The following is a 25150-nucleotide window of genomic DNA, read 5'->3' on the forward strand; positions in this document are numbered from 1 at the left end:
CACAATTGAGAGGGGCACAACACACTAAAACAATCTTGTCCAAAGAGGTGAAGTCCTCTGAGTCCTCTCCATGGCACAAAGTAATGGGAATGGTTCTCTGAAGGATGGTGAATTTGTTCCTCACAAGCCCAATCACTCTCTCCACATGGATCCATACAGCTGCAAGACCCCTGGTGGACTCAATTTCAGTTGGGTGCAGTTGGGACTTCCCCCTTGTGAAAGCAGGTATCTTCAGGTGTGCACATGCCAAGCCGACTCTCTGACATTGAAGCCCCTGTCTGCCAGAACCACATCCCCTGGGGACAACTTCTCGATGAAGCCACAGTTCTCTGTGATGTGCTTGTCACTGGTCCTGCCTCCCCAGCCTTTGGAGACAAAGGAGATGACTCCCTGCGGTGTAATGCCAATCAGGTACTTGGCAGTGTTATGGTGCTTGGAAATGAAAGTGAACACCACCATCAGCTTGGCATATGAAGGTAGCTCTGTCAGCTCCTGAACCTTCTCGTCATTTCCCTTGAAGCTGGCTTGACTGAAAGACAGTGTCTCAGTTCCTTCTCTAAGTTGTTTTTCTGTCTTTCTCAGGTGGTGGACTTCGGCTTTCAGTGAATCACATTCCCCTTTCAGTGTTTTCATGATGGACACACATTTTGGATAATTGCACGGTGGGACGTCATACAAGCTTCTAGCGTCAACTTCCACAGTGGTGTCCTCTGATCTCTCTCTTTCCTAATCCCCCTTTCCGATTCCTCTCCCATCATTGCACTAGTCTGTTCCTCAGTTTGCCTCCTTTTCCTCTTCATGGCCTGCCTTGCCTCAAACTTCTGTGCACTGTACATCACGGTATGCTTCTGAGGAGAACATACATGAGCGAAGATGAAGGGCACAAAGTCTAGGCTCAGTGGGTTGTCACTCTTTCCTGTAAAAAAAATATAGCAAATGTATTAGTGTGTTGTGTCTGTAGCTAACCATACTACCATACTAGTGGCTGAATAACACCAAGAGTATGACTTGTATCATGTCATTCACTACCCAAGATACAGTAGTCTTTGGTTGTAAAGGGTCCTGTGTCAAGCTGCACTGCTGTGACTAAACCAATGGTGTAGATATGCTCCCATTACGATGTCCTGGAAGCTTCTTGTTGGCAGCACACAGCCTATATAATTCCATATATATGACATTTTAAATGAAACATTAAATGCGTTGAAATTGCCTCTTCGTGTAGACCACATTTCGCCTACCAGTGCAATATGACTTTGGAGAAATACCTTCACACTAATCAATACTGTCTCTCTTTCAAGCTACCAAATTGTCAAATGATTAAACAAATTTGTGCTTTGTGACACATTGATGTTTTAACTGCATTAGCTGTTTAGCTGGTTGAAAAGAGGGTGAAAAGAGTGGCGAATATCACCCAGTTTTCAACTAGAAATCAACGTTGAAATCTGGTTGGTGCTCACTGATGTAACACCAACATCAATGTAAAAAACGGTTTGAACGGCCTGGTGGCATAAACAGGATAGACCTTTAAAATGACTTAAAATAAGGGTTCTCAGACACATTCCACATTCATGAAGCCCCATCAACAATACTGTGGAAACTATCTTTTCATTTATTATATTTTACTTCTTTAACCAGGCACACTGAGAGGACAAACTCCTTCTCAAGGGAGAGCTGGTCAAGGTCATTTTTTTATATTGTAGCTCTCATTTTGTGTCAAGTCAGACATATTTTAGATCTTAACTGACATTCTCTCTCTGTCACTGAATTTTGAGGAGATACAAGTTTCTGTAGCTCTATGCATTATGTCTTTGGGTGCTGGGGTCACTCTTTACTTCACAATAGATGATGTGGTTAATGTGCACCATCTAATGGACAAATAGTAGAACTACATCATCTGCTTTGTGATGTCTCTGCCACAGGTTTCTGGCCAGAGGTTGGGATGTTGGGTGTGTTTCTGTAAAGGTGTTCGCTCTGCTATGAGTCAGTCTGAGGAGAGAGAGGAGGGGCTCCCTCCCTCTAAAACCACTCTGTCTGGGGAACATGACAGCCAGACCAAAGCTGAGAGGTAAGATGAGGAACTCTAACTGTCCATGACTGTTCTCCATCTCAGAGCTCAGCAGTGAAATCATTACACCTTCATTATTCAGAGTAAAAGGTCTGTCTCTGTTGTGTTGAAGCCCAGTTCAGCAGGAGAGACCAGACTCCCCTGTACCCAGCTGTGTGTCCATGAAGAGCGACTGGTCTATTTCTGAGCCCTTAAACTTTAGAGATGGAAATCAGCCTGCTGTGCGGAGGTGAAAATGTATGAAATAGATGATAAAAAACAACTAAACATCCACATGACATGGATTTTAATGATGGTGTGGATCCTTCCTGTATTTCTACCAGAGTCCAGCAGGAGAAACCAGACTCCTCTGTGCCCAGCTGTGTGTCCATGAAGAGTGACTGGTCTATGGAGCCACCTATTGCCTTCAAAGTTGGACACCACTCTACTAAGCAAAAGCAAGACTTTAAAACAGATGAGTATGCTCTTATCTGACTCTACCAGTATTTTAACCAGGAAGGCTTTTACTGAGCATACAGACTGTGTATACATCACCCCTCTTGTCAATCCTTTGTTTCTTCCAGGATCCATTCGGAGAGACCAGACTCCCGTGCACAAAGCTGTGTGTCCATGAAGAGTGACTGGTCTATGGACACACCTATTGCCTTCAAAGTTGGACACCACTCTACTGAGCAAAGGCAAGACTTGAAAAAACACATGAGTATGTTCTTATCTGACTTTAGTAGAGGTAAGGAGTCATAATATATAGATTTGGTCTGGCACTTTATATTGATTTAGTGTCCTATTTAAAAACATCACATCGAATAATCAGAGCAGCATTTACAGTGGAGTTCACCTTGTGTTTTTTCTTGGATCCAGACTATTAGAGACCTAATACATCATATTACCTCTGCAGAGTCCATCCACAGAGTTCAGAGGTTCCCAGTGGTCAGTCTGCCCAGGAGCATCAAACAGACCTGGACTCCATATTTATGGTGTGTAAATGTACAACATCTCCTTTTACTTCTGCTACAAATGAAATACAAAACAACTATTCTGGTCATTTTTGTCTCTGAATCTATGCTAGGTAGTTTTGATGTTGTGTTCCACAACTTTAATATGTAAATTTAATTAATATATTATCCTGTTCCAGCTGCTTGAGGAGAACATCATCACTTTTGTGAAGAACGAGCTGAAGAAGTTCCAGAGGGTTCTGAGTCCAGATTACCCAGAATGCTTAGAGAGGCAGAGGGAGGATGAGGAGGTGATGGACGGTGAGGAGGAAGAGCAGAGGAGGAGCAGAGAGGCACTTCTGAAGATCACACTGCACTTCCTGAGGAGAATGAAGCAGGAGGAGCTGGCTGACTCTCTGCAGAGCAGTAAGACGCTTTTAACTGGTTTAACATGGTGGAAAGACGAAATTCTGGGAAAATGGGAGATGTTTACATTTCCAGACTGTTATAAATGTTGATATTTCTCAAGAGAGGTCTATACAACTCCATATTAAATAATGAATTTGCACAATCCCATTGGAAAATATGTTAAAAGCACTGACTGGTTAATGTGGATGTAAAATGCGAAATACAGTGATGCATGTTAATAGACCAACACTGCAATAGTTGGCTTTCACATTAGGCTGTATATACAGTCAAGACCTGTTTGTCCACCAGTGATGAAATTAATAGATACCATGTAGTGGGAGAATACATACATTCACCCAAAAATATTCACATTTCTCATATTCACTGTAGCATTCACTAATTGATGTTATTTGCTGTTTCTTCATTCAGAACTTCTTCCTGATGATTGTCAGCGTAAACTCAAATCTAATCTGAAGGAGATGTTTCAGTGTGTGTTTGAGGGGATTGCTAAAGCAGGAAACCCAACACTTCTGAATCAGATCTACACAGAGCTCCACATCACAGAGGGAGGAAGTGGAGAGGTCAATGATGAACATGAGGTCAGACAGATTGAAACAGCATCCAGGAAACCAGTGAGACCAGAAACAACAATCAAATGTGAAGACATCTTTAAACCCTTACCTGGAAGAGATAAACCAATAAGAACATTGATGACAAAGGGAGTGGCTGGCATTGGGAAAACAGTCTTAACACAGAAGTTCACTCTGGACTGGGCTGAAGACAAAGCCAACCAGGATATACAGTTCACATTTCCATTCACTTTCCGAGAGCTGAATTTGCTGCAAGGGAAGAAGTACAGCTTGGTGGAACTTCTTCATCACTTCTTTATTGAGACCAAAGCAGCAGGAATCTGCAGGTTTGACAAGTTCCAGGTTGTGTTCATCTTTGACGGTCTGGATGAGTGTCGACTTCCTCTAGACTTCCAGAACAACGAGATCTGGACTGATGTTACGGAGTCAACCTCAGTGGACGTGCTGCTGACAAACCTCATCAAGGGGAAACTGCTTCCCTCTGCTCGCCTCTGGATAACCACACGACCTGCAGCAGCCAATCAGATTCCTCCTGAGTGTGTTGACATGGTGACAGAGGTGAGAGGGTTCACTGACCCACAGAAGGAGGAGTACTTCAGGAAGAGATTCAGAGGTGAGCAGCTGACCAGCAGAATCATCTCCCACATCAAGACTTCACGAAGCCTCCACATCATGTGCCACATCCCAGTCTTCTGTTGGATCACTGCTACAGTTCTGGAGCATGTGTTGAAAACAGATGAGAGAGGAGAGATGCCCAAGACCCTGACTGAAATGTACATCCACTTCCTGGTGGTTCAGTCCATCCAGAGGAATGTCAAGTATCATGGGAGAGCTGAGACAGATCCACTCTGGACTACAGAGACCAAGAAGATGATTCTGTCTCTAGGAAAACTGGCTTTTGAGCAGCTGGAGAAAGGCAACCTGATCTTCTATGAAGCCGACCTGACAGAGGGTGGCATTGATATCAGAGCAGCCTCAGTGTACTCAGGAGTGTTCACACAGATCTTTAAAGAGGAGCGTGGGCTGTACCAGGACAAGGTGTTCTGCTTTGTCCATCTGAGCATTCAGGAGTTTCTGGCTGCTGTTTATGTCTTTCTGTCATTCATCAACATGAATGCCAATTTACTGTCAGGACCACAATCAACATCCTGGTGGTCTACACTATTAAGAAGCAAATCTAGCTTAAACCACCTCTATCAGAGTGCTGTGGACAAGGCCTTACAGAGTCCAAATGGACACCTGGACTTGTTCCTCCGCTTCCTCCTGGGTCTTTCACTGGAGACCAACCAGACTCTCCTACAAGACCTGCTGAAACAGTCAGGAAGTACCTCACAGACCAATCAGGAAACAGTCCAGTACATCAAAGAAAAAATCAGAAAGAATCCCTCTCCAGAGAGAAGCATCAATCTGTTCCACTGTCTGAATGAGTTGAATGACCGTTCTCTAGTGGAGGAGATCCAACAGTACCTGGGATCAGGAAGTCTCTCCACAGAGAAACTCTCCCCTGCTCAGTGGTCAGCTCTGGTCTTCATCTTACTGTCATCAGAAGAAGAGCTGGACGTGTTTGACCTGAAGAAATACTCTGCTTCAGAGGAGGGTCTTCTGAGGCTGGTGCCAGTGGTCAAAGCCTCCAAAATATCTCTGTAGGTGCATAACTGGCTAGACTCATCATATTAAATGTGATCTGTGATCTGTGTGATTAAATATATAACATATGTCATTTTTTCTGAAGATAAAATAAAAAATCCAAAATGATTGTTTCTGTCTCATCAATTATACTTTCCAGGCTGAGTGGCTGTAAGCTGTCAGAGAGAAGCTGTGAAGCTCTGGCCTCAGTTCTCAGCTGCCAGTCCTCTAGTCTGAGAGAGCTGGACCTGAGTAACAACAACCTGCAGGATTCAGGAGTGAAGCTGCTCTCTGCTGGACTGAAGAGTCCACACTGTAGACTGGAAACTCTCAGGTCAGGATTCCTCAACCTGTTCAACACATGACCATTTAAAACCTGCTTTAGGTTACTTTAAGCAAATAAACACCCTGTGTAATTTTTTCTCTGCTCATGCAATTTTCAAACCAATTGTGATTCCATCTTTTGGCACGCCTTTCTACCTTCTGTGAACTACTGTCCATGACTATAGTTCACTATTTTCTGTTCTTGCTGCCTCTGTTGTTAAAACCTAAAATACCAGAAAGCACGTTTAAGATTCTGGACCAAATGAAAACATAAAGCAGATCATAGGATGAACCGTTTATTATAGAGATATTTACATATTCCTAGCATTTGACAGCCATGGGATCAGGATCCAAGGTCATTAAGAAGGTGGGTACCACTGTCCTTTAATGGGCAATTTTGAACAGTTCATTAACTTTTTGGATTTTTATGTGTAGCAATGACTAAGCTACTGTGGGGTCCCGCACAGCACAGGAGAAAGGAGTTAAGTTAAATTACCGCTCTGGTGTCTTTATTCATACACAGTCACTAATAAGGTAAATCAAAATACAGCGGTGTTCTCTCCACCACTGTCTGTGCTCTGAAAGTGTGAAAGTGTGTCTGTTTCCATCCACTGTGAGTGTGTGTGTGTGTGTGCGTGTGTGTGTGTGTGTGTGTGTGTGTGTGTGTGTGTGTGTGTGTAGGTTGTCAGGCTGTCTGGTCACAGAGGAAGGCTGTTCCTCACTGGCCTCAGCTCTGAGCTCCAACCCCTCCCATCTGAGAGAGCTGGACCTGAGCTACAATCATCCAGGAGACTCAGGAGTGAAGCTGCTCTCTCCTGCACTGGAGGATCCACACTGGAGACTGGACACTCTCAGGTATGGAGAAGCTTGCTGCCAGGCAGAAGCAATGTCTGTATGTATAGAGAGATAAGAGTTGGCAACCATTTTCTCAGTGGTGCTGAGAAGCTGTGGCATATTGTTTAATGCTTAATGTAGGATATGAATTATGTTTTATGGATAATCATTCAGAGGGAAGGTTATTTAATGTCCAGGTATCAAAGAGACTATGCTGATTTGACTTTATATATCCATCCCCAGTGTGGACCATGGAGAAGTGCGGTGGTTGAAATCAGGTCTGAGGAAATGTAAGTGTGTATTTAGTTTTATTCATTAAAACAAACAGCACACTTTTAAGGATTTAGATGGAAAGCCCATCTGCACCGCAGTATGTGAAATCCATTCATTTAAATCCTACTGTGAATGAAGATGATGGCTGATGATGTGTCATCATGAAATGTCAAACTGTCAATAAATCATCAAATGATTAACAGAACAGGTTTATTAGATCTGAAACCCCTGCTGTATTGTGTCTTGTTCTCTCCTTCAGATGCCTGTGAACTCACACTGGACCCAAACACAGCACACAGAAACCTCTTTCTGTCTGAGGACAACAGAAAGGTGACAGCAGTGAAAGAGGAGCAGCCATATCCTGATCACCCAGAGAGATTTGACTACAGATACCAGGTGCTTTGTAGAAATGGTCTGACTGGGCGCTGTTATTGGGAGGTAGAGTGGGAAGGAAGGGTTGATATAGGAGTGACATACAGAGGAATCAGAAGGAGAGGAGAGGGTGATGACTGCAGGCTTGGATGGAATGACAAGTCCTGGTGTCTGTTCTGCTCCTGCTCTGGTGAGAGTTGCTCTGTCTGTCACAATAACGTAAGAACAGACGTACATATCCCCCCCTCTGACTCTACCAGAGTAGGAATGTATCTGGACTGGCCTGCTGGCTCTCTGTCCTTCTACAGAGTCTCCTCTGACACACTGATCCACATCCACACCTTCAATTCCACATTCACTGAACCCCTCTACCCTGGGTTTATGTTTAGGTTTAAGTTTGCCTCCGAGTTGTTTGGTTCCTCAGTGTCTCTGTGTCAGATAGAGGAGGGAGAGTCGCCTCCTGTGTGGAGAAACACTCACACTGCTGACTAAAGACAGCTGCTGAAATCATTGTGTACAGGATCACACACACACACACACACACACACACACACACACACACACACAGGCATGCACACATACATGGTTTTAACATCACATCTGTACAAGATCATGGGCATTTTATTTGGAGAATCAAATGAATGAGCCTAATTACTGTTCAATAAGTATGAATCAAGACACTGAATAAAATAATATGATCAGAATTTTCTTTTCCCTGGTTGTAAAGGTCAGGAGTAGCATCTTTTAGACTACAGGTCCCTAGAGCTTCCATGGCTGTGCTGTGGCTCATAAAAGGCTGGATTTACATAAGATAAAAAAGTTTTGTCGTTTATTTTTATCATGATTTCCATATAAATTGCCAAATGTAACCCCTTTTAAACCAAATGTTTCCCTATTTTGGAACTTAACCTCCTAGCTCAAAATACAGATCAGTCCAAAGACATGCAGGTCAGGTGGATTAAAGACCCTAAATTGCCCATAGGCAGGAGTGTGTTTGTGTGTAGTATGGTACGTGATGTATATGATGTAGTTAATGATGTATATGAAGTATGTATATGGCATAGTATAGGATGTATATGCTGTGTATATGTGATGTAATATGTATATGACATGTATATCATGCTATGTAAAGCCCTTTGAGAAATGCTTGTGATAAAGGGCAATATAAATTAAGAAGACTGAATACAAAATAAACAAGACTCGATTACTCCAGGTTTCATAAATGTTAATTTCATATGGAAGCCTCTGTAAACTTTATTTAACCCAATTTTACACAATTTTAGAACTTTCTTTTACAAACCTTTTACCGTCTTAATATACTTGTCCTGTAAAACACATCTGCCACTGACTGACTATCCTTGGATAAAAACATCCAACAATATATTACAGACTGAATAAAAAGTCTGACAGTGAGTGTTAACATGCACACATTCTTCTGGAAAGCATCTGAAATGTTCAGGTAACATTTGGGATAATGGGATCCGTTGGTTGAAGTCTTTGTGTGGAATGAGGTCTCCCTCTTGTGGATTGGACTGACTACAGCATGTGTGCAGGCTGACTGGCTTTCTGTACTTTTATATTGTTGCTCTTCGTTTTGTTTCTGCTCTGAAAGTAAAGGAGCGTTATGTTTAAAAGTTTATTTTCCTGCCTTAAGGCCTACATGAGTCATATGACAAATGTGGTAGGTAGTCTGTATAAGTGGTCTGTATTGTTGTACTATTGTAGCCTACCTATTAAAGACTCTGTTAAGGGCAGTTACAGGAAACATTTCTTGTCAAAGCTCAGTAGCTCCCCCTTCTGGACTGACAAAGAAACGACTGTATAAAACATCATACAGAGGTAGTATTCACAGGTAGTATTCAGGATGCTAGCTTATATCCCTGATAATCAAATTGGCGATAGACTTGTTTACATGTGTATCCATATCCTAACAAGAACATCCACATGGAACAGCAGTTGGAGTATTACTATGGAAACAGAATTTAAAAAATATAAACAATATAAACCAACAGTTAACAGGATCCAATGTTTACATGCATCAGCTAATAGTAAGCTAATAATATACCAGCTAAGCAGTATTCAAGTTTGTAAAAAGCAGGGTTTGTGCTCATCAGTAATATGACATTTACACATGCCAACTCTTAAATTTAATAATAAATAATCCAGAATAATATTGTAATATTAATGGCATGTTAACAACACAGTGAGAAAGCTGTCTACATGGTAATTTCACTAAGAGCTTCATCACTGTGCTTCTGCTGCTAATGGGAGGACAAACACACCACTAGTCACAACATGTGAGATACATCTACCATATCAAACACTAATTCACCTGAAAAAGAAACACATGTACAGCTGAAGAGATCAAACTGAGTTCTTTATCACCAAAATGCAGCAATCCTGCTCTAATCCTCCCACTATTTAGGTAGGTGACATGATTTATCCAGGAGGGGCTGGATGGTATTAAATGTTAAAGCACTGGTGAAATCAAGAAACATGATTCCCACTGTGTTTCAGATTCATCCAGATGGTAGTAAACCCTGTGGAGCAAGTAGATGATCCAGCATCATCCATTCCTATATGAGTTTGGTAGCAGACTGCAGAGGCTCCAGGAGTCTCACAAGAGGTCTAAGATGATCCAAGACAACTTCTCCGAGGTCTTCATGATGTGCTCGATGTTAGTACCTCTGCTCTGTAGTGCTTCAGGACACTGGACCAGCCCTTCTTGAACATGGGGACAATACAGGATGTTTTCTGCAGCAGTGGCGCCCTCTGCAGGCTCAGTGAGAGGCTGAAGAGAAGCTGCAGGAGCCTCACAGCTGATTGGTCCATGTTTTGAGCTCAATGGAGCTGATGTCATCAGGAGCCACTGTCTTGCAGGGATGGAGCCTCCTCAGCTCCCTCCTCACCTGGTCAACAGATGGACGGGCTGGGGAGAGAGCTCAGTGTCTTCCTGGACAGTCTGAAGTCTATAGGCTAAAGGTCAAAGGTGACAGGGCCTTTGATGTGCAAGTTCTTGGGCTTTGGAAGGTCCTGCCTGAGGAGCTGAGGCTGGTAAAGTCACCTTCATACTGTAGTTCAGATCAGAAAACACATTTTTACAGACTTTTTTTTTTTTTTTTTTACAGATTGTAGATATCTGCAAGTTCTATTCTTTGATTCTGTTTTTATTTCATGTCGGGAAATTGTGTTCATCTTAATTATTTTTATATCGCCTTCAAATCACATTGAAATCTTATGTCTTATTAAAATGTTATAAAATATAGTTTATTATTATTTAATTTAATGCCACTATTATTATTACTATTATTACTATTATTAGTTGTTGTCTAGTTGTTGTGGTTGTTCTTCTTCTTCTTCGTCTTCTTCAGCAACCAATATACATGACATTTTACAGTGTTTTATTCTCCAATTCTTCAACCCCAGCATATCTCTAATTGTTGCCGTCGATTTTTGCTTCATCTGTAAAAGTTGAACAATCGGAATCATAATCAGAATCACCTTTATTCGCCAAAACAAGAACGGAGAATTTGACTTGGTGAGGTTTGGTGCAGGTACATATAAACCTGAATGTGTCTAATTCACAGGTGAAGATACACAGCAACAAATACATATAGTACAGACATCACATTTAGTTTTTAATCACATTTAGAAATGACGTGTTAAAACTCATTAAGTCTCAAAACATAACTTAACACTTTTCTGTGACAGTTTGTGAACACGTCAGTATTTGGGTGTTAACGTTGGAGTCATAAAGAATTTTATTTGTTGTAAGGCTTCTCCAACATGTTTTAATCAGGGCAGGGTGGCTCTTTAATTCTCTGTACGTGATGTGGTTAAATTTCACCATTTGATAGATGCATAATAAAACTTGCATAAAATAATAAAACGGACTTGCTTTCTGCCAACAAGTTAAGACTGGTTTAGACTTTAGACTAGATAATGAAGTCATGAGGATGTGACAGCAGCCTGCAGACACCCAGGACTGCGGAAGGAGAAGAAGCAGTGTCTCTCAGATTTCACTGATTTATTCATTATGGATATAATCTTTATTTAACCAGGTAGTCCCACTGAGATTAAAATAAAGCTGTTTTTCTACAGAGACCTGACCAAGACACAAGTGACCTGGTGGAGTGACTGACATTCATGGGAATAACTTGAGTAAGTGTAATGCTGTGTGATTTGGGGAATTCAATTCATTTGAGTCTCTTATATTTTCCCTTAATTAGAAACAACATATTCTTTATGTATTAGTATATTGAACTCCATAACATAATAACAGGCTAATAATTTCATCACTTATTTCTCAGATCACTTGTCTTTGATCATGGCTCGGTACAACAATATTGTTGTTTTTGAAGATTTCATGATATATGTAGGCTATGTCCAAATAATATATCAGCTCAATTTTTAAATTTAAAATAAATCCTTTAATCTTAGTGTAAAATAGGACCTACACATAAATTTGGTTATACATTTAATCTTGTATTGATGTTTCATTTTACATTAAACACCACTTCTTTTTTATAAACTGTTTCTTTTAAAAGGTATACAAATCTCAGAATAATAGTAATTCCTCTACAATAACAGCAGAAATTACCAAAAGCAGCAGTAGCAGCCTATATATACCGTGTTATTGTGCAAACAATTAAATGATAAATGTGTAGACAATAGCTTTAAACCCAAGTCTCCATTAAAGTGACACAGAGTTTTCCTGATGAGACAGGAATAAGATCAAACTAGAGTCTGTTTCTCAGAGTCTGTAAACTAATGATTAATCCCTCTCTCTCTCTCTCTCTCTCTCTCTCTCTCTCTCTCTCTCTCTCTCTCTCTCTCTCTCTCTCTCTCTCTATCTATCTATCTCTCTCCAGTCTACTTTCACTTATCGGTGTGGCAGCAGGTTATTTCCAACATGGAAAGGTATTGTATTCAACACTATATATTACAGTTTATAGTGTATTATTCTTCAACACATTAATACTTACTCTTGATTGATTTAACTGTAAGAAGACAATAATGCAGAATTGTGATTGGGGGGTGAAGGTATGTGAGGAATCTCACTGTTTAGGTTCAAAACATAAAAACATTTTTCTGTCAGTTTGTGAACACATCAGTGTTTGGTGTTAATGTTAAAGTCATGAACATGTTTATTTGTTGTAAGGTTTTTAAACCTGTTTTAATCAGAGCAGGAAGGCTGCTGTATAGTTCTCTGTAGATGATGTGGTTAAATTAAACATTAACCATTTGACAGATGGACTTTGGACTGGGTGCTGAAACTGGAAATTTTTTAAATATTTGATAGCCTACTGGACATTACTTTGGACTTTGATACTGGACTTGTTTTATATACACTGTTTGTTCTTGTTTATTCATGTCAAGACCTTTATTTATCAAAATATTTTTAACGGTTATCTGATAATATTTTACTTACAGTATTCATGTTACTCTAGAGCGATCATTTAAGAGTGAGTAGGGGCAAGAGTTAAGGGGTGAGATAGGGGGAGTTTACTTTCTTTCTTTTTTTTTTTATTTTAACTTCATCAAACTTTGGTGTGTAAATACTTTTGTTTTTGATACCTCGTAGTTTCCACCTGCTACTGCGGCTGTTTGACTAAAAAGTTAACTTCCCACTTTTGTGGTTTTCCTCTCTGTCTATCAGGATCCAGCAGGAGAGACCAGACTCCCCTGAACCCAGCTGTGTGTCCATGAAGAGTGACAAGTCTATGTTTGAACCTACTGACTTCAAAGATGGACAGCACTCTATTGATCAAAGGTAAGAACTTAAAACTCATGATAAAAACGAGTTTGGTATTTTCAGCTTCTCAGTCTTGAAATACTGTTTATTTAACTTCCTCTTCCAAAACATCACATCCAATAATCAGAGCATTTACATTGGAGTTCATCACAGAAGACAACACCTTTAACTACCTGTGTGTGTGTGTGTGTGTGTGTGTGTGTGTGTGCGTGTGTGTGCGTGTGTGTGTTTTGATAAATGGAGACATAATACATTTCTCCATAGAGTCCACCAGGAATGGTCTAGCATCAAAATGTATTCATGTTTTAAATATTTTTTATCCAGACAAAGTTTGCTAAGTGTGCTTGGTCTTTTTCAGCATCGCTCTTCTACACATGCATACAGTTTTATATTCACACCTGGGAGCTGCCCAGTGCAACCACAGGCTTTGACTGCTGGCCAAGGACATGTTGTAGTGTTTCTCATTTACTCTCCTCAGACTCAACCTCAACCTGCTGGTCAAAAGCCTGCCGTCTCTCTATCCTTTTCACTACCATCACCTCTGTTTTGTTCATCCTGTGTTTCTAACAGGATCCAGCAGGAGAGACCAGACTCCCCTGAACCCAGCTGTGTGTCCATGAAGAGTGACAAGTCTATGATTGAACCTACTGACTTCAAAGATGGACAGCACTCTATTGATCAAAGGTAAGAACTTAAAGCTCTAGATAAAGATGGGTTTGGTATTTTCAGCTTCTCAGTCTTGAAATACTGTTTATTTAATTTCCCCTTTCAAAACATCACATCCAATAATCAGAGCAGCATTTACATTGGAGTTCATTACAGGAGACAACACCATTAACTACCTGTGTGTGTGTGTGTGTGTGTGTGTGTGTGTGTTAATACATCATATTTTCTCCACAGAGTTGACCAGGAGAGTTCAGAGGTTCCCAGTAGTCAGTCTGCCCAGGAGCATCAAACAGATGTGGACTCCATATTTATGGTGTGTTATACAACAAATTTTACAACAACACATGATACTTCAGCTATAAATTAAATTAAAAACAACCATTCTGGTCATAATAGTCTCCATGCTACACTCTTTAGACCAGTGGGCTTTCAGTGTATGAGGGATGGATTTGAAGCTGGATTCTAAGAGTTTAGTATGAAATTTTAGCGTATTCTGTTCCAGCTTGTTGAGGAGAACATCATCACTTTTGTGAAGAACGAGCTGAAGAAGTTCCAGAGAATTCTGAGTCCAGATTACCCAGAATGCTCCGAGATGCCGAGGGAGGATGAGGAGGTGATGGATGGTGAGGGGGAAGAACAGAGGAGGAGCAGAGAGGCACTTCTGAACATCACACTGCACTTCCTGAGGAGAATGAAGCAGGACGAGCTGGCTGACTGTCTGGAGAGCAGTAAGAGGCTTTTAACAGGTTTAACATGATGGAAAGAGAAATGGGAGATGTTTACATTTCCAGACTGTTATAAATTTAGAAATTCCTCAAGGGAGGTTTATACAACTCCATATGAATTAGTAAATGAGCACAATCCCACTGGATAATCTGGTAAAGATATTGACTGTTTAATGTAAATGTTGAACACAGTGATGCATGTTAATAAACAACATCACAACAGTTGCCTGCACACACAGTCAAGACCTGTTTGTCCACCAGTGATGATATGAAAAGCTACCATGGAGTGGGAAATTAAATACATTCACCCCAAAAATGTCTACATTTATCATATGTCATATTTCTCACTGTAACATTCACTGATTTATGTTATTTGCTGTTTCTTCATTCAGAATCTCTTCCTGATGTTTGCAAGTATAAACTCAAATCTAATCTGAAGGAGAAGTGTCAGTGTTTGTTTGAGGGGATTGCTAAAGCAGGAAACCCAACACTTCTGAATCAGATGTACACAGAGCTCCACATCACAGAGGGAGGGAGTGGAGAGGTCAATGATGAACATGAGGTCAGACAGATTGAAACAGCATCCAGGAAACCAGTGAGACCAGAAACAACAATCAAATGTGAAGACATCTTTACACCCTTACCTGGAAGAGATAAACCAATCAGAACAGTGATGACAAAGGGAGTGGCTGGCATTGGGAAAACAGTCTTAACACAGAAGTTCACTCTGGACTGGGCTGAAGACAAAGCCAACCACAATATACAGTTCACATTTCCATTCACTTTCCGAGAGCTGAATTTGCTGAAAGGGAAAAAGTACAGCTTGGTGGAACTTCTTCATCACTTCTTTATTGAGACCAAAGAAGCAGGAATCTGCAGGTTTGACAAGTTCCAGGTTGTGTTCATCTTTGACGGTCTGGATGAGTGTCGACTTCCTCTAGACTTCCAGAACAATGAGATCTGGACTGATGTTACAGAGTCAACCTCAGTGGACGTGCTGCTGACAAACCTCATCAAGGGGAAACTGCTTCCCTCTGCTCGCCTCTGGATAACCACACGACCTGCAGCAGCCAATCAGATCCCTCCTGAGTGTGTTGACATAGTGTCAGAGGTGAGAGGCTTCACTGACCCACAGAAGGAGGAGTACTTCAGGAAGAGATTCAGAGATGAGGAGCAGGCCAGCAGAATCATCTCCCACATCAAGACTTCACGAAGCCTCCACATCATGTGCCACATCCCAGTCTTCTGTTGGATCACTGCTACAGTTCTGGAGCATGTGTTGAGAACAGATGAGAGAGGAGAGATGCCCAAGACCCTGACTGAGATGTACATCCGCTTCCTGGTGGTTCAGTCCAAACTTGGGAATGTCAAGTATCATGACAGAGCTGAGACAGATCCACTCTCAAATAAAGAGACCAGACAGATGATTCTGTCTCTGGGAAAACTGGCTTTTGAGCATCTGGAGAAAGGCAACCTGATCTTCTATGAACCTGACCTGACAGAGTGTGGCATTGATATCAGAGCAGCCTCAGTGTACTCAGGAGTGTTCACACAGATCTTTAAAGAGGAGCGTGGGCTGTACCAGGACAAGGTGTTCTGCTTTGTCCATCTGAGCCTTCAGGAGTTTCTGGCTGCTGTTTATGTCTTTCTGACATTTGTCAACACTGATGTCAATCTACTGTCAGAACCACAATCAACATCCTGGTGGTCTACACTACTAAGAATTAAATCCATGCTATCAAGAAATAAGTCTCAAGTAAATCACCTCTACCAGAAAGCTGTGGACAAGGCCTTACAGAGTCCAAATGGACACCTGGACTTGTTCCTCCGCTTCCTCCTGGGCCTTTCACTGCAGACCAATCAGACTCTCCTACGAGGCCTGCTGACACAGACAGGAAGTAGCTCACAGACCAATCAGGAAACAGCCCAGTACATCAAGGACAAGATCAGGGAGAATCCTTCTCCAGAGAGAAGCATTAATCTGTTCCACTGTCTGAATGAGCTGAATGACTGTTCTCTAGTGGAGGAGATCCAACAGTACCTGAGATCAGGAAGTCTCTCCACAGACAAACTCTCCCCTGCTCAGTGGTCGGCTCTGGTCTTCATCTTACTGTCATCAGAAGAAGAGCTGGATGTGTTTGACCTGAAGAAATACTCTGCTTCAGAGGAGGGTCTTCTGAGGCTGCTGCCAGTGGTCAAAGCCTCCAAAATATCTCTGTAGGTGCATAACTGGCTAGACTCAACATATTAAATGTGATCTGTTTCATGAAAGATAAAATATAAACATTTTCATTGTTTGTCTTTTCCCGTGTCCATTGAGGTTGAGTGGCTGTAAGCTGTCAGAGAGAAGCTGTGAAGCTCTGGCCTCAGTTCTCAACTCCCAGTCCTCTAGTCTGAGAGAGCTGGACCTGAGTAACAACGACCTGCAGGATTCAGGAGTGAAGTTGCTCTCTGCTGGACTAGAGAGTCCACACTGTAGACTGGAAACTCTCAGGTTAGATCAGATGATGATGCTTTTGTGTAATAATATGCTCTAACTATAACATTGCTGTATGCCCTGTATCTTAAAAATGTATTGTGGCATATTCCTCTTCTTTTCTCTGCTGTTCCTCTACCATTCTTTTCAAATGGTGTGCAAGGTTACAGCATGATGTGCTTGATCTCTGAAACCTCAAATGTTCCTTGTCCAAGTGTACTTCAGCAAGACATTGTACCACTTCCTGCTCAATGATAGTGAGAAACTCTGGAAAGCTAAATTACTAAAATAAACATTGCACAAAAAGTTCAGAACTTTGTGTTTGGTAGATTATTTCTCTGTTGTAACAATGCTTCTTGGCAATACATTTTATACCGTTGGAAAGCCTGTTTATTTCCCTTTTAAATGGTGCCTCATTTGTAAGGAACATGCATTTGTGGGATGAGCAGCACAGCTGAGTATGTGGGTTGCGCTCATGTAAAATTTGCCAAATCTTCTCTGCCAATGCCAAACAGCTTATTCTGCTGTTGCTATTGACTCTTGTTTTGAGCTTCTGGTACCCCCAGGTGCTGACAATCAGGTACCTGATTGGCACCTGCACTGGAACCTGAACTGGAACCTGAACATGTGGAGGAACGTTATGTTCAGCGATGAGTCCAGATTCTGCCTACGGAAGTTGGATCGTAGGGTCAAAGTGTGGAGAAGACGGGGAGAACGCTATGCTGATCGCTGCACCGATAGAGTAGCACCTTTTGGTGGAGGCAGTGTGATGGTGTGGGGCGGCATCTCCATCACTGGAAAAACAAGGCTTGTCATCATTGGAGGCAATCTCAATGCAGAGAGATATCGAGATGAGATTCTGCAACCAGTGGCAATCCCATATCTCCACAGTCTGGGACCGAACTCCATCCTCCAAAATGACAACGCTCGCCCCCACAGAGCGGGGTTTATCAGAGACTACCTCCAGAATTTGGGAGTAGAGAGAATGGAATGGCCTGCCAACAGTCCTGAATTCAACCCAATTGAACACTTATGGGATCAGCTTGGGCGTGCTGTTCGTGCTAGAGTGACCAACACAACCACGTTGGCTGACTTGCGACAAATCCTGGTTGAGGAGTGGAATGCCATCCCACAGCAGTGTGTGACCAGGCTGGTGACCAGCATGAGGAGGAGGCTGTTGTGGCTGTGTATGGTTCTTCCTACTGAGGCTCCTGACTGTTTAGTTAAATGAATAAATTGTAAAATTGCCAATATGTCTTGTTTCTTCCTTGTTACTGATAGACGTCAATCATCCAATCCACCAAACAACACCAAACAAGAGTCAATAGCAACAGCAGAATAAGCTGTTTGGCATTGGCAGAGAAGATTTGGCAAATTTTACATGAGCGCAACCCACATACTCAGCTGTGCTGCTCATCCCACAAATGCATGTTCCTTACAAATGAGGCACCATTTAAAAGGGAAATAAACAGGCTTTCCAACGGTATAAAATGTATTGCCAAGAAGCATTGTTACAACAGAGAAATAATCTACCAAACACAAAGTTCCGAACTTTTTGTGCAATGTTTATAAAGGAAAATGTTTCTGTTTTGGCAGGTTGAATCAAAACAAGGTCACAAAGAAATACTGTAAGAAGTTGTCATCAGTTCTCAGTTCCCAGTCCTCTAGTCTGAGAGAGCTGGACCTGAGTAACAACGACCCGCAGGATTCAGGAGTGAAGCTGCTCTCTGCTGGACTGGAGAGTCCAAACTGTAGACTGGAGATTCTCAGGTCAGTATTTGTGAACCTTCAAAGGGTGACACTGCAAGTTTAACATCAGGATTTAACAGCGATTTTACTTTTGTGATGCTCAGTTTAATTGGAAAGGAAATATTGAACATTTTCAAATCAGTCTTCTTCTCATCCAGCTTTACATACACAACCCTAAAAGCAATTAGTAACAAAACACAGGTATCGATCACATTAAATTTAAGTGAGTAACATTTTCATATCTCTACATCTTTATTGAGGCTGAGTGTCTGTCAGCTGTCAGAGAGAAGCTGTGAAGCTCTGGCCTCAGTTCTCAGCTCCCAGTCCTCTAGTCTGAGAGAGCTGGACCTGAGTAACAACGACCTGCAGGATTCAGGACTGAAACTGCTCTCTGCTGGACTGGAGAGTCCATACTGTAGACTGGAAACTCTCAGGTTAGATACATTTAATTTTGATTTTTGATTTTTTTTCAATTGATTTGACACATTTCTCCACACTAAATTCCATGCTCTAAAACAATTTATTTCATGTCAGTATTCCTGAATTTTCAATAGGTCTTCCTGAGGTTTCAAGTCAGGTCAAATTTATATACCCCTAAATCACAAGCATGTCTGAAAGGCTTTACAGGGAACAAGCCTACCTAGATCTAACAAATCAACAAACAATTACAAAACAAAACGATACAATACAGTATGCAACAAAACAAAACACAATGAAACAAACCAAAGCACAAGACACAAAATAGCATGTTGCAAAGACGTAACAGGCCACGTAACCTACCTAGCCGAGCCTAGCCTAGACCACCAACCTCAGACCCCCGAAAACTCCCAAGTAAACCTTATTAGGAACAAAAAACGGAAGAAACCTTGGGTAGGCCAATTTAAACAGGGATCCCCCACCAGGACGGCTAAGCGTACAGGTGTCGGGACAAAGCAATAAAATGGACAATAACATGGACAATGGCAATGAGATAAGAAAGCAACTAAGACAAAGAGAAACATGATGAGACAGGAAGATGGGCCTTGGCCCTGCTATGCCACTGCTGGCATCCACAAAAGCTAGGGCAGCACCTGACGTCCATTGCTAGGTAAAATCACTGCGTGCAACAGGTGTTTGAAAGAGAGGAAAGACAAACAGCCAGCCACACTCATACACAGCCATAGTAAGCATGACCCATAAACTCAGAGCAGACATATTCAGCCACATACTTATAAAGACAGCAGACAGGAAGTGAGTGTAATGATGCAGACAGACCAAGAGGCAACCCTCGATTGGGTTCCTATAATAATGCTGTCTAAATCAAAGTAAGAGAAGAGTATGTGTTGATCCCGAACTAGACAGGACTAGGGTTGGTCATATGACAGTGAGAATAGATTTGAATAGATTGAGTTTGGATTTGAAGATTTCCAAAAAATTGAGAGCTTCCTTATACGCAAGAGGGAGGTTCCATAGATAGGGAACTCTGAAAATGCTCTGCTGCCTGCTTCTTTGGACAGTACGGTAGCCAGCATCCTGTGATCGGAGGGTATGAGGGGGTACATAAGGGACAATGAGGTCAAATAAATATGACAGTGTGAGCCTGTGTAACAATTTATACGTTAGCAGAAGCACGTTAAAGTCAGATCTGGCTTGAATTGGGAGCCAGTAGAGCAAGTTCAAAATGGGTGAAATGTGACCATGATTTCAGAGCCATTTTAAATTGTCATTTTCAATTTCACTGGAGAGAAAGTCTTGGAATTTTACAGCACCTGTTTTATTCTTATCAAGCTTCATATACACAGCTACGAACCTCCATTATTTAGAGAAGGTCATCCATGCTTTGATATCATGTCATTTAGATTACTGCACCTCACTCTATTCCTGTCGCAGCCATAATTCACTTTCACATCTCCAACTTGTTCAGAATAGAGCAGCTAGGATTTTAACTAGTGCCAAGAAGAGATCATATATCCCCAATTTTAGCATCTCTCTACTGGTTGCCAGTAAGATATAGAATTAATATTAAGATTTCACAGAGCACATTTAAAGCATTACTAGTTACTAGCAATGAGTTACATTTTGGATCACTTAGTTCCCTATGAGCCGGAGTGCTCAAGCTGGGATCTTCGGGTCCTTCTGACTGTCCCACAGTCCTGATTCAAGACCAGTTGTGATTACACTTTTGCCATCAGGCCCCCTTGGCTGCAGAATACCTTTGTGAGGGACTTAATGTTGACATTACAAAATAAAAAAATAACATTTTCATAACTTGGACAGCGCGGTGGCTCACTGTCGCTTCACAGCAAGAAGGTCCTGAGTTTGATTCCCAGCCCCTTTCCTGTCTGTGTGGAGTTTGCATGTTCTTTCTGTGTTCACATGGGTTTCCTGTGGGTGCTCCAGTTTCCTCCCACAGTCCAAAGACATAGAGGTCAGGTGAATTGGAGAATCTAAATTGCCCATAGATGTGAATGTTCCCCATACCTCCATGATCCTGAATAGGAATAAGCAGATATAGAACATGAATTAATTAATGTTCATATCATTTCATGTCCATTCAGGCTGAGTGGCTGTAAGCTGTCAGAGAGAAGCTGTGATGTTCTGGCCTCAGTTCTCAGCTCCCAGTCCTCTAGTCTGAGAAAGCTGGACCTGAGTAACAACGACCTGCAGGATTCAGGAGTGAAGCTGCTCTCTGCTGGACTGGAGAGTCCACACTGTAGACTGGAAACTCTCAGGTCAGGATTCCTCAAGCTGTTCATCACATGACCATATACAGTTGTGCTCATAAGTTTACATACCCTGGCAGAATTTGTGATTTTTTGGCCATTTTTCAGAGAATATGAATGATAACACAAAAACTTTTTTTCACTCATGGTTAGTGGTTGGGTGAAGCCATTTATTGTCAAACAACTGTGTTTACTCTTTTTAAATCATAATGACAACAGAAACTACCCAAATGACCTTGATCAAAAGTTTACATACCCCAGTTCTTAATACCGTGTATTGCCCCCTTTAACATCAATGACAGCTTGAAGTCTTTTGTGGTAGTTGTGGATGAGGCTCTTTATTTTCTCAGATGGTAAAGCTGCCCATTCTTCTTGGCAAAAAGCCTCCAGTTCCTGTAAATTCTTGGGCTGTCTTGCATGAACTGCACGTTTGAGATCTCCCCAGAGTGGCTCAATGATATTGAGGTCAGGAGACTGAGATGGCCACTCCAGAACCTTCACTTTATTCTGCTGTAGCCAATGACAAGTCGACTTGGCCTTGTGTTTTGGATCGTTGTCATGTTGGAACATCCAAGTACGTCCCATGCGCAGCTTCCGGGCTGATGAGTGCAAATTTTCCTCCAGTATTTTCTGATAACATGCTGCATTCATCTTGCCATCAATTCTGACCAAGTTTCCTGTGCCTTTGTAGTTCACACATCCCCAAAACATCAGCGATCCACCTCCGTGTTTCACAGTAGGAATGGTGTACCTTTCATCATAGGCCTTGTTGACTCCTCTCCAAATGTAACGTTTATGGTTGTGGCCAAAAAGTTCAATTTTGGTCTCATCACTCCACATGACTTTGTTCCAGAAGTTTTGAGGCTTGTCTCTGTGCTGTTTGGCGTATTGTAAGCGGGATGCTCTGTGGCATTTGCGTAGTAATGGCTTTCTTCTGGCGACTCGACCATGCAGCCCATTTTTCTTCAAGTGCCTCCTTATTGTGCATCTTGAAACAGCCACACCACCTTTTTTCAGAGAGTCCTGTATTTCAGCTGAAGTTATTTGTGGGTTTTTCTTTGCATCCAAACAATTTTCCTGGCAGTTGTGGCTGAAATTTTAGTTGGTCTACCTGACCGTGGTTTGGTTTCAACAGAATCCCTCATTTTCCACTTCTTAATTAGAGTTTGAACACTGCTGATTGGCATTCTCAATTCCTTGGATATCTTTTTATATCCCTTTCCTGTTTTATACAGTTCAATTACCTTTTCCCGCAGATCCTTTGACAATTCTTTTGCTTTCCCCATGACTCAGAATCCAGAAACGTCAGTGCAGCACTGGATGAAAGATGCAAGGGTCTGTCAGGAGCCCAGAAACTCACTGACCTTTTATACACACACACTGATTACAAGCAAACAGATCACAGGTGAGGATGGTTACCTTTAGTAGCCATTCAAACCCGTTTGTGTCAACTTGTGTGCATGATATCAGGCCAAAATCTCCAGGGTATGTAAACTTTTGATCAGGGTCATTTGGGTAGTTTCTGTTGTCATTATGATTTAAAAAGAGTAAACACAGTTGTTTGACAATAAATGGCTTCACCCAACCACTAACCATGAGTGAAAAAAAGTTTTTGTGTTATCATTCATATTCTCTGAAAATGGCCAAAAAATCACAAATTCTGCCAGGGTATGTAAACTTATGAGCACAACTGTAATTCCTGGTTTACATGTAGGTAAATGTCAATGAAGACACCGTACCATCTTTACACGATTTTCTCTGCTTATGTGATGTTCAAACTTCTTTCAAGCCCTATGAATTGCTTTCCATGATTGTATCATTATTTCCTCTCTTTACTGCCCCTTACCGGGACTTCTAAGTTTCTGTCACAAATTGAGTTGAGAACTCTCAATCTAGACAAAATGAAAATACAAAGTAGATTATTGGGACAACTGTTTGTAATGGAGACAATAGAGATTTCAGAGCAATATACTAATGGGAAAGTCTAACACTACTTTTTCACCAATTTACACTGAGAACTAGAATCTTTTTAAAACAAAACCTCTGTGTATAAACATATACAAAAGCAATCCTCTCAACAATAAATCAAACTCAAACTACACATGAGTTGAAGAAACTTCAACAGTAGGTACCTATTTGCTGCTTGTATGTGTGTGTGTGTGTGTGTGTGTGTGTGCGTGTGTGTATAGCTTGTCAGGCTGTCTGGTCACAGAGGAAGGCTGTGCTTCTCTGGCCTCAGCTCTGAGCTCCAACCCTTCCCATCTGAGAGAGCTGGACCTGAGCTACAATCATCCAGGAGACTCAGGAGTGAAGCTGCTCTCTGCTGGACTGGAGGATCCACACTGGAGACTGGACACTCTCAGGTATGGAGAGGCTTGCTGCCAGGCAGAAGAAATGTCTTATAGAGGGGTTAGAGTTGGTAACAATTTTCTCAGTCATACTGTGCAGATGTGTCAGATTGTCGAATGTTTGAAAGTGGGTATTATGGAAAATCATTCATATGGAAGGTTAAGGTTAATTAATGTCCATGTTTCCATTATCAAAGAGAATATGCTGGTCTGACCTTGTTTATCCTTCCACCCACCTCCAGTGTGGACCATGGTGGAGTGTGGAGGTTGAAAACAGGTCCGAGGAAGTGTAAGTTAGTTTTATTTGTGAAAACAAAGTGAGTATCAAGTACTTAGACACATACAGTATATGGCCCAGCAGTTATGTGAAATCCACTGATTCAAATCCCACTGTGAATGAAAACGTCATGTGTCATCATGAAAATTTTAAGAAATTAACATTCAAGCTATTAATAAACCACAGAAAATTCACAGAACAGATATAGTAGTTTGAAAACTGTTGCTGTATTGTTTCTTGTTCTCCCCTTCAGATGCCTGTGAACTCACACTGGACCCAAACACAGCACACAGGAACCTCTCTCTGTCTGAGGACAACAGAAAGGTGACAGTGGTGAAAGAGGAGCAGCCACATCCTGATCACCCAGAGAGATTTGACCACTGGAAACAGGTGCTGTGTAGAAATGGTCTGACTGGTCGCTGTTACTGGGAGGTAGAGTGGGAAGAATGGGTTTATATAGGAGTGACTTACAGAGGAATCACAAGGAGAGGAGAGGGTGAAGACTGCTGGCTTGGATGGAATGACAAGTCCTGGAGTCTCTACTGCTCTGATAATAGTTACTCTGCCTTTCACAATAACAGAGAAACAGACATACGTATCCCCTCCTCTGGCTCTAACAGAGTAGGAGTGTATCTGGACTGGTCTGCTGGCATTCTGTCCTTCTACAGAGTTTCCTCTGACACACTGATCCACCTCCACACTTTCTACTCCACATTCACTGAACCCCTCAACCCTGTGTTTGGGTTTAGGTATGTTGTTGGGTTTGATTTCGGGTTTGAGGTTTTTCGTTCCTCAGTTACTCTGTGTCAGACAGAGAAGTAGAGTCACCTGCTGTGTGGAGAAACACTCACACTGCTGACCAAAGGCAACTGCTGAAATGATAGTTCACTCTGGACAGGATCTCTCTCTCTCACACACACACACACACACACACACACACACACACACACACACACACACACACACACACACACACCTTAAAGTGAGAATGGTAATGATGCATTTTCCATATAGGTTTACTACTCATT

General features: G+C 41.7%; 1 protein-coding gene across 1 annotated transcript; it reads left to right on the forward strand.

Moving 5' to 3' along the window:
* Positions 1-1904: 1904 nt before the first annotated feature.
* On the forward strand, positions 1905-24944 carry LOC139644440 (NLR family CARD domain-containing protein 3-like). Its single transcript, XM_071519794.1, has 16 exons — positions 1905-1933; positions 2178-2294; positions 2389-2502; positions 2584-2586; positions 2629-2742; positions 2961-3039; positions 3198-3423; positions 3835-5638; positions 5782-5955; positions 6627-6718; positions 16697-16787; positions 16891-17064; positions 21333-21506; positions 23687-23860; positions 24088-24134; positions 24376-24944. Exons 1-16 carry the CDS (start codon positions 1905-1907, stop codon positions 24942-24944), a joined length of 3981 nt encoding a protein of 1326 aa, XP_071375895.1.
* The last annotated feature ends 206 nt before the right edge of the window (positions 24945-25150 follow it).

The sequence above is a fragment of the Centroberyx affinis genome, unplaced genomic scaffold (assembly GCF_046629955.1).
Source record: "Centroberyx affinis isolate AG114_WGS23_722 - 3 ecotype Tasmania unplaced genomic scaffold, CSIRO-AGI_Caff_v1 ptg000060l_1, whole genome shotgun sequence".
NCBI classification, from domain to species: domain Eukaryota; kingdom Metazoa; phylum Chordata; class Actinopteri; order Beryciformes; family Berycidae; genus Centroberyx; species Centroberyx affinis.